General features: G+C 40.5%; 1 protein-coding gene across 6 annotated transcripts in view; it reads left to right on the top strand.

The window, feature by feature from the left end:
* LOC131431585 (transmembrane and coiled-coil domains protein 2) overlaps window positions 1-15,971 on the top strand; it is a 216,456-nt gene that overhangs the window by 117,728 nt on the left and 82,757 nt on the right. For all 6 annotated transcript variants that reach the window (XM_058597398.1, XM_058597404.1, XM_058597403.1 and 3 more), the window contains one exon: window positions 8,686-8,790. In XM_058597398.1, coding sequence (XP_058453381.1) covers window positions 8,686-8,790 — 105 coding nt within the window. The remainder of the gene's footprint in view (window positions 1-8,685; window positions 8,791-15,971) is intronic.

Raw genomic sequence — 15,971 nt, forward strand, 5'->3', positions numbered from 1 at the left:
CCTATAGTCAATTTGTCAGTTTTTTTGTAAGAGAAACTTTGTAGAATACACTCTAAGAGAAAAAAGTGTTCACAATTATTATAATCGAATTAACAGTTGTATTTCGGTATTTGATTTTTTGCATAAACAATGCACAATAGGGAAAAATGGACCAAAAATACGATGATTTTTTTTGGAGGCCTCATACAGCTCACAAAGCACTTTTTTGGTTTAAAATAGTCAGTAAAATTGATTCCTAAAAGGTAATTGATAATAAAACCGAAGATCTTGCAGAAAAGCGAATATAGTTTTTTTAGATGTAAAAAAGTTTTACAAATCTATTCATTATAGAAAACTTGTTGTACCATGTTACTCCATTTCTTTTTTAGTTGAAATATGATCTACAATTTAAAAGCAGATCCAATACATTGGTTTATGTCGCGTATAAAACATCCGTGATTCAATTACACACAATGGGAATAACAGTATTAGCCTGTTGAATTCGATAGTTTCACTTGTCAAATTTTTGGTTAAACTTTCTATTGTATGTATACTGAAAGCGGCTGATTACGGTTGATGATACCCAGAAATACGACATTCTTGTATAACGGTAAAACGGTACAAAAAGACTTGTGCGGTCATTGAATTCATTTGTAATCTTATTTTTAATTTTTAGCCTGCTTTCGGTATGCCAAATGAGTTAACACAAACTTGGTACTGTCATTCCCATTTGTATACTTGGATCACTAAAGTTTTCTACTTAACATGACTTACATTACCTAACAGCTAGTCCTTTGCTGTATCAAGCATACGTCTCCACATAACCCGGTCAATGGCTGCTCGTCGCCAGCTACTCAAGGCACGGATGCTTCTGAGATCACCGTTCACTTGATATATCCACCTTGCTCGCTCCGCTCTTCTTCTTCTTGTACCAGTCGGATTAGATTCAAGAATCATTAAAAAAAAAAAACTATCGACATTGCTTATTAGACCGGTTGTTCTCTATTGTGATGAGACCTGGACCATGTTAGCAGAGGACCAACGCGCACTCAGTGTTTTCGAACAAAAGGTAGCCCTCTCCAAGATTCGAAGGAACTCGAGAGCGTCCCCGATACTCGGACGTAGCATCACTCTATCCATCGTTGCTTTGAATAATAGCTGTTCTCGATCGATTGTGTCCTAGAAATCAGAAAAAATCCTAGAAATCATCCAGAGCAGCGCGCAAGCCAGTGTCTCTCCTCTATGTTTGAGCAGCTCGCCTGGCAACTGGTCATTGCCCGCGGCTTTGTTGTTCCTCAGCTTGCCGATCTCCTCACATATCTTCGACAGATCATTGGCTGGGAATCTGTCTTCCTTGTAGCGCTTTTTCTTCCGGAAAACCTTGTTATGTCTGTTCCGTGCCTGTCGTTTCTCGTTCGCTCTAGTGCGGTGTTGCAGCATCCTCGCCCTTGCTGCATTCTTCTCTTCGACTAACTGCTGACATTCGCCCTCAAACCAATCATTTCCACGATTCGATAACCTTGTGCATAGTTGCGGTTGCAGCAGTGCTACTTACGGCGGGCCTAATGTTCCTCCAGTCGTCTTCAAGAGTCGCCTCGCTAAGCTGCCCTTTTGTTTTTAGCACAAGCTCCAGTTGTTGCGCGTATTCCTCTGCAGTGCGAATGTTACGTAGCTGCTCGAGATTGAGTCCCGGCGTTCCTGTGCGACGAGTATTGTGCATCGTCGATCTGCATTTATGCAGCCGATGACGAGACATCACTGCTTGGACAGCTGTCGTAGGTTTGTTCCAGCTGCGCGTAGAATGCTTCCTTCTCGTCATTGGGTCTCGGCTCATGTGGGCAGTGCACGTTGATGATGCTGTAATTGAAGAAAATGCCTTTAATCTTTAAAACGCACATTTTATCACTGATTGCCTGCTACCCAATCACGGGCTGGCTCATCATGCCCAACACCACAAATCCCGTTCCTAAAACGTTGGTTGTTCCTGGTAGAAGGTAGCTGCTCGATGTTCACTCTTCCACACCTTCTGTCCCGTTCAACAAAGTTCTTGCAGTGCTACGACATCGAAGCCGCAGATGAGCTTCACAACATTCAGCATTCGGTTGTATCCTGGGAAGCCAAGCGATTTGCAGTTCCATGTGCCAAGTTTCCAATCGCAGTTCCTAGTTCGTCGTGTAGGTCTTTGCCGATTATTCCAAGTCGTATTTTTTTCTTGATTGTTCGTTGCAAGTGTTTTCCGGACGGTTGTTAGGCCTGCACTAACCTCCTGTCTCGCCGGAGGGCCATCGTGCCAACACTGTTTAGAGCCCAACACTGACGCAAGGACGGTAATCATCGCTTGCTCCTAACATGGAGAACAGACGCTTTTTCGGGCCGCCCCAACATGGGGAACAGACGCTCGGGTATGCTCGCTCTCTAAAGAGAGAAGGCAATCCCCCCTTCCCTGTCAGCATACGACCAAGGTCCCACTGGGGTTGGTTACTCGATTTTTCCTATGGTTACTTGTACCCCAGCCGGCACCGCGAAGAGGTAGTTATAGGAGTTATTGGGCAAGAGGCTAAGAACCACATTGGAGCCTGAATTGCGCTTTGTCTAGTTGTTTACCAACCACCTCAACCTGAACGCTATAAAATGGTTGTGAGTGTCAGACTGGTTGAAGTTTGCATCTAGCTAAGGGACGTTGTTTCATCCACAACGAACAAGGTGCTTCAAATGCTCAATTTCATATATTTTAAAACGCTTGGGAAATTATTCAAATGGTTGTTCGACCCATTGATGTAAAGCAAGGAAACCAAAAATTCTTATAATCGACATTTTTAATCAAACAGTTCAAACAATTGTCACATTTTTGTATCCGAAATTGCACTAAAATCAAAATAATTTTTGTTTGTCTTTATTTGTATATGCTTGGAGCCGATGAAATTACATCAATATCCCAAATATGTGCAATTATATCTAAGTAAGTACTATTTGTCATACTGCAATTTCGGTTGAAACATTATTTTGAAAAATAATGTTTCAACCGAAATTGCAGTATGACAAATAGTACTTACTTAGATATAATTGCACATATTTGGGATATTGATGTAATTTCATCGGCTCCAAGCATATACAAATAAAGACAAACAAAGATTATTTTGATTTTAGTGCAATTTCGGATACAAAAATGTGACAATTGTTTGAACTGTTTGATTAAAAATGTCGATTATAAGAATTTTTGGTTTCCTTGCTTTAAACAAAAAAATGATTAACACTTTTTCTCATTATTAATCGAGTTCATATAATATAGAGTAGAAATATATTTTAAGCAAGTCTTAAAAAAACACAATATATTTCAAGCAGGTCTTAATACAACACAAAGCCCTGGGGTTGTCAGAAATTTCTTGGAAAAATACGACATAACATAATTTTTTAGATTCGTGCGCCTCCAATGGCTTTGCATTTAAGAACAAAACCGTCATCTGATCCGGTTATCTGTCAAAATAGTAAACTGCTGGCTATTATTCAACATTCCAATAGGTATTTCAAAATACCTATGAACATTAAAATCACAACACAAAAATATTTCCAAACGATAATAGAAACAAAAAAAACTGAACTGGTTGAGCTGTAAGTCCAAAAACTGACGCAGAAAATTTTAAAATCATCTTTACAGATAGTATAAGTTTTAGTTTGAAAAACTGCACACAGTGGTCTGTTACACACAATTTCTTCGGAAAAATAATTCACAAAAATATGCCTCGTAATTTGATTAAAATAAAAATGTGCGAAGCCTGCTTTTTAAAAGTAGTTAAAATTATTGTATATTGTGTAGCCTATAGTAAATTTGTCAGTTTTTTTGTAAGAGAAACTTTGTAGAATACACTCTAAGAGAAAAAAGTGTTCACAATTATTATAATCGAATTAACAGTTGTATTTCGGTATTTGATTTTTTGCATAAACAATGCACAATAGGGAAAAATGGACCAAAAATACGATGATTTTTTTTGGAGGCCTCATACAGCTCACAAAGCACTTTTTTGGTTTAAAATAGTCAGTAAAATTGATTCCTAAAAGGTAATTGATAATAAAACCGAAGATCTTGCAGAAAAGCGAATATAGTTTTTTTAGATGTAAAAAAGTTTTACAAATCTATTCATTATAGAAAACTTGTTGTACCATGTTACTCCATTTCTTTTTTAGTTGAAATATGATCTACAATTTAAAAGCAGATTCAGTACATTGGTTTATGTCGCGTATAAAACATCCGTGATTCAATTACACACAATGGGAATAACAGTATTAGCCTGTTGAATACGATAGTTTCACTTGTCGAATTTTTGGTTAAACTTTCTATTGTATACTGAAAGCGGCTGATTACGGTTGATGATACCCAGAAATACGACATTTTTGTATAACGGTAAAACGGTACAAAAAGACTTGTGCGGTCATTGAATTCATTTGTAATCTTATTTTTAATTTTTAGCCTGCTTTCGGTATGCCAAATGAGTTAACACAAACTTGGTACTGTCATTCCCATTTGTATACTTGGATCACTAAAGTTTTCTACGTAACATGACTTACATTACCTAACAGCTAGTCCTTTGCTGTATCAAGCATACGTCTCCACATAACTCGGTCAATGGCTGCTCGTCGCCAGCTACTCAAGGCACGGATGCTTCTGAGATCACCGTTCACTTGATATATCCACCTTGCTCGCTGCGCTCTTCTTCTTCTTGTACCAGTCGGATTAGATTCAAGAATCATTGAAAAAAAAAACTATCGACATTGCTTATTAGACCGGTTGTTCTCTATTGTGATGAGACCTGGACCATGTTAGCAGAGGACCAACGCGCACTCAGTGTTTTCGAACAAAAGGTAGCCCTCTCCAAGATTCGAAGGAACTCGAGAGCGTCCCCGATACTCGGACGTAGCATCACTCTATCCATCGTTGCTTTGAATAATAGCTGTTCTCGATCGATTGTGTCGTATGCCGCTTTGAAGTCAATGAATAGGTGATGCACGCATCACCCATGGGTACGTTGTATTCACGACATTTCTGGAGTTTCTTATTCCGAATATGTGATCCGTAGTGAGGCGGGCTCCAGTAAATCCTGTACGCTCAGCCGACAACAGATTCCCAGCCTCTGATCTGTCGAAGATAAGTGAGAGGATCGGACGCGGACAATGACCAGTTGCCAGGCGAGCTGCTCAAACATGGAGGATAGGCACTTGCTAGAGCGCTACACTGGATGATTTCTAGGATTTGGGAGAAGGAGATTCTACCGCAAAAATGGATGGATGTTGTCCCGTCTCCTAAAAAAACAATAAGCTAGACTGTTGCAATTACCCTACACGCCCTGAACGCCGCCTACAAGGCATTCTCCCAAATCTTTTGCCGTCGTCTATCACCAATAGCTAAGGAATTCGGAGAGGGCTACGTCAAGGTGAAGGTGTGATTCGAAGAGCGAGGATCGACACGAGTGGCTTCTGGCTTTGCTGACGATATTGATATTGTAACACCTAACCTTGAGAAGATGACGGAAACCTACATCGGACTGAAAGCTACAGCTTGGTGTATCGGCCTTAAATGCATCGGAAACAAAATACATGAGAAGAAGAGGCTATCGAAAAGAAACACTACGCCTTCCACCACAAATATTGATAGACGGTGGCGATATCGATATGGTTGACGAGTTCGTGTATTTGGGCTTACTGGAGACCGCCGATAAATGACACCAGAAGAAAAATTTATAGACGTATTTTTCCAGGAAATCGTGCGTATTTTGGACTCAGAAAAACTCTCGAATCGAAAAAAGTTCCTCATTGCACGAAATTGACCTCCAACAAACCCTTCGAATTCTTTAGCTTTTAGTGATAGACGACGGCAAAGGATTTGGGAGAGTACCTTGTAGGCGGCGTTTAACAATGTCATTGCGCGGTAATTGCAACAGTCTAGCTTTTTGCCCTTTTTGTAGACGGGACCACTCCATTTATGCGATAGAATCTCCTCCTCCCAAATCCTAGAAATCATCCAGAGCAGCGCGCAAGCCAGTGTCTCTCCTCTATGTTTGAGCAGCTCGCCTGGCAACTGGTCATTGCCCGCGGCTTTGTTGTTCCTCAGCTTGCCGATCTCCTCACATATCTTCGACAGATCATTGGCTGGGAATCTGTCTTCCTTGTAGCGCTTTTTCTTCCGGAAAACCTTGTTATGTCTGTTCCGTGCCTGTCGTTTCTCGTTCGCTCTAGTGCGGTGTTGCAGCATCCTCGCCCTTGCTGCATTCTTCTCTTCGACCAACTGCTGACATTCGCCCTCAAACCAATCATTTCCTCGATTCGATAACCTTGTGCATAGTTGCGGTTGCAGCAGTGCTACTTACGGCGGTTTCTCGTTCGCTCTAGTGCGGTGTTGCAGCATCCTCGCCCTTGCTGCATTCTTCTCTTCGACTAACTGCTGACATTCGCCCTCAAACCAATCATTTCCACGATTCGATAACCTTGTGCATAGTTGCGGTTGCAGCAGTGCTACTTACGGCGGGCCTAATGTTCCTCCAGTCGTCTTCAAGAGTCGCCTCGCTAAGCTGCTCTTTTGTTTTTAGCACAAGCTCCAGTTGTTGCGCGTATTCCTCTGCAGTGCGAATGTTACGTAGCTGCTCGAGATTGAGTCCCGGCGTTCCTGTGCGACGAGTATTGTGCATCGTCGATCTGCATTTATGCAGCCGATGGCGAGACATCACTGCTTGGACAGCTGTCGTAGGTTTGTTCCAGCTGCGCGTAGAATGCTTCCTTCTCGTCATTGGGTCTCGGCTCATGTGGGCAGTGCACGTTGATGATGCTGTAATTGAAGAAAATGCCTTTAATCTTCAAAACGCACATTTTATCACTGATTGCCTGCTACCCAATCACGGGCTGGCTCATCATGCCCAACACCACAAATCCCGTTCCTAAAACGTTGGTTGTTCCTGGTAGAAGGTAGCTGCTCGATGTTCACTCTTCCACACCTTCTGTCCTGTTCAACAAAGTTCTTGCAGTGCTACGACATCGAAGCCGCAGATGAGCTTCACAACATTCAGCATTCGGTTGTATCCTGGGAAGCCAAGCGATTTGCAGTTCCATGTGCCAAGTTTCCAATCGCAGTTCCTAGTTCGTCGCGTAGGTCTTTGCCGATTATTCCAAGTCGTATTTTTTTCTTGATTGTTCGTTGCTAGTGTTTTCCGGACGGTTGTTAGGCCTGCACTAACCTCCTGTCTCGCCGGAGGGCCATCGTGCCAACACTGTTTAGAGCCCAACACTGACGCAAGGACGGTAATCATCGCTTGCTCCTAACATGGAGAACAGACGCTTTTTCGGGCCGCCCCAACATGGGGAACAGACGCTCGGGTATGCTCGTTCTCTGAAGAGAGAAGGCAATCCCCCCTTCCCTGTCAGCATACGACCAAGGTCCCACTGGGGTTGGTTATTCGATTTTTCCTATGGTTACTTGTACCCCAGCCGGATCGCGAAGAGGTAGTTATAGGAGTTATTGGGCAAGAGGCTAAGAACCACATTGGGGCCTGAATTGCGCTTTGTCTAGTTGTTTACCAACCACCTCAACCTGAACGCTATAAAATGGTTGTGAGATCGAATGTTTACTTTTTGAGTTAGTTTTATGTCAAAATTTTCAGTTTTTTGACAATATTTGTCACAATTGACTTTGAACACAATATGTTTTCAAACTTAGATTTCACCAACAAGCCATATCCCCCGAGGATGTTCCACGCGGCCAGCAAAAAGTTCAGCTCCGACACTCGGATTATCAACGAGCAAAGAAGAAAGCCAATGGACCCTGGTGCGCGCCAGCCATAACGAACCCACCAAAAATACCAACAAAGAAAACATGTGGGCCATCCGCAAGGGGGCTGGACCTCCTTGGGATGACTCCCGCGGCCACAACGGAATAGAAAAACAAAACAAACATAAAAAACTCAAAACTCTGTAAACCAAATCGGTTAAATTTTATAACTTCTACCCGGTGAACGACCAATATGGTTAAAACCGGGGTAAAATAAATGATATAAAAAACAAAAAAAAAACAAGCCGTAGATTGTTGAAATTCGTCAATTTTTACCGGAGATATCGATATTTTTGTGTAAGCTTATTAGAATAATTATTACTAAGGTAGCAGGAGTTTTGAGGGGTGTATGAAAAAGCAATGCTCCATTACATGTACTTGTATATGTTTTTATCATTATATACGGTCGATAACTAACATTCGGGACCAGCTGGGTTTTCGTGAACCGAGGATTCGGTTACCAATAAAATACCTACGTCATCTAAACAATCCCAATGTAAGTTCCAATCCGCGAGCCGCTACCGACTGTGAACGAACTGCAACAGCGATATAATTTAAAGAAAATTAAGGCTAAAGCCTTATTTAATAAATGGTTAAATAAAATAAAATCAGACATGGTTTGGTTTCTTTCCCATAATTTGCCATAAAAAAACACAAGCGAGATATAAAATGTAGATATCAGCATGAGATCAAATATAATTCGTTCGAGAGCGGAAAACGTAAATTAGTTATAAAATAATAAGCGGTAGTTGAATTCATACAATTTACAGATCAATTTTGCGAGCTCCGTGACATTTTAATTTTAATTAAAATTAAAATTAAAATGTCACTTGCTTTTAAGCAGCACAAAATTTTGCACCGTTGAATAATAATATTTTTTTGTTTTTTTTTCTTAGATTCTGCATAAAGATATTGCAGAAATCGCCATTTCCTTAGACACCGAGCGATATCGCGCGGAGAGATTGGAGGAGCAACTGAATGATTTGACTGAACTGCATCAGGTAATTTGATTATGTCTAGATGTACACAATTCTGTCATCAATACTTTGAATCAATAGCCTTTAATTGACTTATTTCCGCATAACTTAATTGATTGAATAAACATTTAAGTATACAGCATAAGTATAAGAACATTATGACTTTTTCGATTTTTTAATAAAATTATTTGAGAGGATTAGAATTGATAGATGCGATGATTAAACATCGAATATTTCCCAAGATCTGAAAAATTTTAGACTTTTCTACTCGGAGAGGTTATAGATTATGGGGCGGCTCGAAAAAGCGTCTGTTCTCCATGTTAGGAGCGGCTGATGCTGCATGATGAGCTTCAAATCCACAACTTCGATGTCGTAGCACTGCAGGAACTTCTACCAGAGCTGTGGCACAACCAACGTTCTAGGAACTGGATTTGTAGTGTTAGGCAAGATGCGGCAGCGCGTGATTGGTGGCAACCTATCAGTGATAGAATGTGCGTGTTAAAGATCAAGGACCGTTTCTTCAATTACAGCATCATTATCGTGCAATGTCTACATGAGACAAGACCCGATGACGAGAAGGAAGCATTCTACTGTCCACGGCGGGATGCAAAACTCATTTTCGGCGACATGAATGCTCAGGTAGACCGGGAGGCAATTTACAGGCCCAAGATCGGGCTGGAGAGCCTGCACGCGGTAACAAACGACAACGGTCAACGATGCGTAAGCTTTGCAGCTTCCCGAGGAATGGTAGCTCGAAGCACCTTTTTCCCCCGCAAAGATATCCATAAAGCCACCTGAAGGTCACCTGATCGACGTTCTCATCGACGGGCGATTCTTCTTCGACCAGAAAAGTATCGGTATTTTCGGTTACAAGTTTGCATAAAATGTGTCTGCAGATGCTATAGCATTTCCCCGAAAACCCTTCTCCAGAACATGAAAAGCTTTTAAGCAGAGGATGTTTTTGAACGACTTTGTCATACAAAAAATAAAACTGAGTTTTTTTAATGCTTTTGAAACGTTTAGTGCCGTTCTGTTGACCTGAAAATAGTTTCCAAAAACTACAACCCCATGGGGTTGTTCAAGTCATTGCTCGTCATCCGAGGGAAGCACGAATGGATAATCTGCCCCCACCAATTTATTTAGACCCAACTCCAATAGACTCTGACATACAGGAGCAGAAGGCACTAGTGACGTTACCCGGGCTCAGTCTATCAGGCCCGAAGAGCAGTTTCCCACGTGTTCCGTTTTTTTTCCTTCTGTTTATTCCAACATGCATTTGCAAGTCTGCAGAAAAGGTAATTGAGGTTGATATTTACAAGATGAGAAAGCGTAAAGGAAACACGAAAGAATGAGTTTGTGTTTGAAATTCTTTCACGAAAGGCAATATCGAAAGGTTTCAATTTGGTTGAAAAAAAAAACGTTCAAACAAAGGTATAAAACAAGTTACTTGTATTGCATGGCTTGCTATTTTCCCTCTCTTCAATTCGTGAAACTCCAGCTGTCAATGCATATTTGACAGAACACAGGAGGCTTGTTAATTCGTTTTCAGTTGCTGAATAATCGAATTATCCGCTCTCGATTTTATCGGTAAAGGCACTTAACTTTAAAACATTCATATACAACGGGTTTGGCGAAGCTACTGTATTGGATTGGGAAAATTCATCACCACCATTGTCAGTTCGAACGTTATGGAATGTCTTTCGAATGTGTTCTCCCGTACATGTGCTTTCGGTTTTCCGTGAGTTGACAGTGAAAAACACTCTTCATCAGTTCTTCATTCGTTGTCAATTTTATGTTCTGGTTCCGATCCAGTTAGAAATGATACAGTTAGAAATACTACAAATGGCACCGAAAGACTGACAACACTGAGTAATGATTCAAATATGGCCCTTTGCGGAATCGGATTCTCCTGAAGTTTGCAGAAAACGGAAAATTAGCTATGGGAACATCTTCACAAACCACACAGACTCAAGAGAGAGATAATGGAAAAGTTTCATTAAAGTCGACGTTTAACTCCGAGTTAGCGAGAAAGGAAGAGGAAAATAATCTACATAGTTTCATAATTATTTTTTTTTCACGTTCATTCATTTACATTAACTTTGTACCGAGGAGATGTGCGAAAAAGTTAAGCAAATTATTGCGATCTACTTTGAGAAAATGCATTAATGCAGGTGTTGCAAGGTGGGAAGAATTCTCACGTAACTGACAACATCTCATATGAAATTGTGTAGAAGAAAGCTGGCAACAAATCAACAAATTTACCGCTGACGACACTGGTATTAGATTTCACTGGTTTGGAAAAACACTGACCAAACATATTTGTTCTAAATTTGAGGCAATCGTCACTTTACTTACACTTACTTATAAAAAAATGAAATTTATAGTTGAAGTAAATTCAAGCATGCCGTAATTTTTGTTTTGGTTTCGATGTCAACTTCAGCTTAATTAGCTTTGTAAATTGACTAATTTTTTGCCTTTCTTATATAGAAAGGTTATGCAATCGCTGTGAAAATCGACTTTACAACCGAGGCCCGGAGGGCCGAGTGTCATATATCATTCGAATCAGTTCGTTAAGATCACAAAATGTCTGTGTGTATATGCAAGGATAGCTTTTATCGTATCAAAGAACGTTCACTGGCAACTCTTCAACGATTGAATCAGTGCCATCAAAGAGAGACGGAAATCATCGCAACGACAAAAACCCGGCATGGCTCATTTAACATAGAATCGACACTAAGGTAACCAAAATTTTTAATGATCGACATTTTCAATTAATCGTCACACTTTTGAATCCGCAAATGCACAAGAGTCTGCCTAGATTGAATTTTTTCTGGAACCAACACCAAACACGCGAACCCAGAATATAGGCTCTATTTGTCGTGATTTGTATTTGTTTTTTAGCAGACAAAATAACCCAAATGTGATGAAAAATAAATGTATCAATAGACGAAATTACATCTAAAGCTCACGCTTGCGATACGGATATTCATATTCAGGCTTCTCTTCGCCAAGCCTGTGTTCAAGTTTTATATACAAGCAGTAGTTTTTATAGCGTTTCTCTACCATAACTACTATTCTGCGATTTCGGGTAAAGCGATAAATTTTTTCTCATTATCAATCGAGTTCATTTTATATAAATTAGAATAATATGCAAATAATTGGCCTTAACAGACAATTATTGGCTGCTCACAGTTTTTAGTATCGATGACCTTGACTACGAAGCAATCGAAAAATTGTGGTTTTGCGTTATTGAGTGCAGCTTCCAACTTGTTTGAGGTGATCGTTATGAACTTCATGTTTCGCTGCAACTCACATTACATCCCTGCCGATCAACATGGATTATTTAATAGGAAATCAAAGAATACAAATATGATACGTTATACATCATTTATCATCCGCAAAATGGGAAAAGGTAATAAAAAACATGCTATTCTTGCTGATTTATCAGTTGCACTTATCAAGAATTATCATTGCATAGCACCAGCAATGGTATCGGTTTTCATAAACGGATTGGCTGTATATATGGATCGGTTTTCATAAACGGATTGGCTGTATATATATACATGGAATCTATATCTTATAGGTCGCGAATATCGGTAAAAATCGGAAATATCCCTTCTCAATCTGGCGTACCACAAGGAAGTCGCTTAGGACCTCTTCAGTTTCTAATTTACAATAATGACGTAATTCTGTCGTTGAAGTGCTCTAAGCAATCGACTTTAAATTATGTTCAACGTGTGCTGCCAAAGCGATGCTAACTTTCTTTTCAAAACAACTCAATAATTTAATGTGGAACACATTTTTGTCTTCTATATAGCGATGCAATTTAGAAACTCAAGAAAAATACACGTACAAATGTAGTCAGGTTTTAAACAGCTAAGTCAATTTTGTGTCAATTATTAATATTATTTGTCATTAATAGCTAGTAGTGTCCTATTTTGTGTGCAAAAAAAATCTCCGCAATACCGGATTTCCCTGCCATAGTCGACGGTTTTGGTGGAGTAAGCAATATATCAAAGTAAAAGCATCGCTCTGATTGGCCAATCGATGACGCAAATCTATAAATATTATAGGTATCGTTTCAGTCCTACACGTAGCATGCTAGATTTAGATTGTTTCTAGACACCAAGACAAAAAGTATCATAAAACGATTTGAAGCTGTGATTGATATGCTCTAATATTGTGTCATGCAAGTTTGGATGAAATTCCATGTTATGTCGTTTTGCCTGACAACTACCCCAGGGTACATTTTGAGTGCATATTATTTCTGCTAGACACCAAGACAAAAAGTACCATAAAACGATTTGAAGCTTTGATTGATATGCTCTGATCTTGTGTCATGCAAGTTTGGATGAAATTCCATGTTATGTCGTTTCGCCTGACAACTACCCCAGGGTACATTTAGAGTGGATATGATAATACCAAATAATATTTCAAGGCTAATGATAATAAATTTAGATCTTTGTGCAGTTTTTAATCGTTTGAATCGCTCACATGCCACTTAGGCCAAAGATGAGAGTTTGTATTTTCGAAAAGAATTGATCGATGGCATAAATCTATACCCAGCTCAGTTTTTATGCAGCTAGTCACTATGGATAATTTCATTGTTCCAATCAATGCTTTTAAAAAAAATGATTCCTTGATATAAAATCAGATTTACGAAAGTTGCATGATATTGCTTCTGCAATTTGTAACTAATGATTCGTGCATTCGTTAACTAAGGAAATGGAAGCTTTCTAAACTGGAATATGAGCAGCAATTTCATTGCTGGAAAAGATCCAGAATTCGTACATTACTACATCCATTCAGTTGTATTAAACCGAATGTGCTGTCTAACAGCTGAGCAGCTAGCGATTGAATAGATGAGCGTCAATCAACCGGAAATAGGAAGCAAAATGAAAAAAAAAATTAAAATTGAAGTCGCCTAAAATCACGATGTTATCGATTGTTTGCCTTCGAGAGCCGATCCAAGACATGGATCCTTTCCTTGTCTGATCTTAACAATTCACTGTTTTCTGGAAGATTCGTTGTATTGTCACTGCAACCAGGGGTTTTTCGTTCATTTTTTCCGGAACAAGCGACAGTAGCAAAAGTTTCTTCCGTTTGAGCAACATTCTTCACTACTTACTACTACTTTAATACATTGCGATTTGATCGCGCCAAAATTTTTGTTTCAATACCATTCATAGCGGTGAAGAGCAAATTTTTCATTGCAGTTCTGAACACATCTTTATCACATTGTTGAGCGTGGTTTGATTCTTACGGCAAACGAAACTCATATACTTCAATCCAATATTTTTTTGCATGAAACCCAAACAAGCACTACTTAGATCAAAACGTTTCATATGAACACTTTGTTACAACCACCGAAACAATGCATCCGATCGGGTTCAGAAAGAATACTCGAAAAGTGCACAGAAGTCATTCTTTTCCTTTTCGCAACAGTGTGGGAAACACAACAGTTAATGATGCCGTACGTTCACTTGTTATTCAGGCTTCTCGGTTCAGACGAAATATAGTAAACAGTTTAGACTGTAACATGGTGGATCAATGTTATTATTGAATGGTTCAAACTTTTTCCGTTTTAAAGAACGACCAATGAATTAAGGACGTTAAGCAGCTGTTGCAATTCGTGATTCATACGCCGTCTCCACGTTCCGTCTTCCATCTGCACTTCATAGATGGTCCTCAGTACCTTTCTTTCAAAAACACTGAGGGCGCCATAGAGAACAACATAGTCCAGGTATCGTGGCCATAGAGAACAACCGGTTTAATTAGCGTTTTGTAGATGGTCAATTTCGTGCGGTGGCGTACTTTTTCTCGATCAGAGGGTTTTTCTGAGTTCAATTCCCTGCCAAAATACGTCTATGAATTTCTCTGCTGGTGCCATTATCGGCGGTCACCAGTGAGCCCAAATACACGAACTCGTCAAACACCTCGATATCGTCACCGTCTATCAATATTCGTGGTGGGAGGCGTAGTGTTCCTCTCTAGAGCATCTTCCTCTCATGTATTTTGTTTTCAATAATGGCCAGTCCGATACGCCTAGCTTCAGCCTTCAGTCCGATGTAGGTTTCCGTCATCTTCTCAAGGTTACGTGTCACAATATCAATATCGTCAGCGAAGCCGAAAAGTTGTACGGACTTTCGGAAGATCGTGCCACTCGTGTCGATCCTCGCTTTTCGAATCACATCTTCCAGGGCAATATTGAACAAGATACAAGAAAGTCCATCACCTTGACGTAGCCCTCTCCGAAATTCGAAGGGACTCGAGAGCGTCCCAGATACTCGGACGTAGCACATCACTCTATCCATCGATGCTTTGACCAATCGCGTCAGTTTATCCGGGAAACCGTATTCGTCATGATCTGCCATAGCTGTTCTCAATCGATTGTGTCGTATGCCGTTTTGAAGTCAATGAATAGGTGATGCGTAGGTACGTTGTATTCACGACACTTCTGGATTGTTGGGGCTTGCGGGGGATGAAGGAGCTTCGAACTACCATTCCTCGGGAGGCTGCTATGTTTATGCATCGTTGACCGTTATCGTTATCGAAGGGACTCGAGAGCGTCCCAGATACTCGGACGTAGCACATCACTCTATCACTGCGGGGGATAAACTACCATTCCTCGGGAGGCTGCAAAGTTTACGCATCGTTGACCGTTACCAAACTCTCCAGCCCGATCACGGGCCTGTACATTGCCTCCCGGCCTACCTGAGCATTCATGTCGCCGATGACGAGTTTTACATCCCGCCGTGGACAGCTGTTGCAGGTTTGTTCCAGCTACGCGTAGAATGCTTTCTTCTCGTCATCGCGTCTCGGGGACAATGCACGTTGATGATGCTGTAATTGAAGAAACGGCCCTTGATCTGCAATACGCACATTCTATCACTGATTTACTGCCACCCAATCACTCGCTGGTGCATCTTGTCCAACACTACGAATCCCGTTCCTAGAACGTTGGTTATGCCACAGCCCTGGTAGAAGCCGCTCGATGCCCACTTTTCCACACCTTCTGTCCCATCCAACAAAGTTCCTGCAGTGCTACGACATCGAAGCCGCGGATTTGAAGCTCATCATGCAGCATTCGGTTGTATCCTGGGAAGCCAAGCAATTTGCAAAAATTGCACGGGTTTTCTATAATATTATGAATCAAATAGGTGCTGAAATTTTTATAAAGCCTGGATTCGCCGAAAAAGACTGTA

Source organism: Malaya genurostris, chromosome 2 (assembly GCF_030247185.1).
Source record: "Malaya genurostris strain Urasoe2022 chromosome 2, Malgen_1.1, whole genome shotgun sequence".
NCBI lineage: Eukaryota > Metazoa > Arthropoda > Insecta > Diptera > Culicidae > Malaya > Malaya genurostris.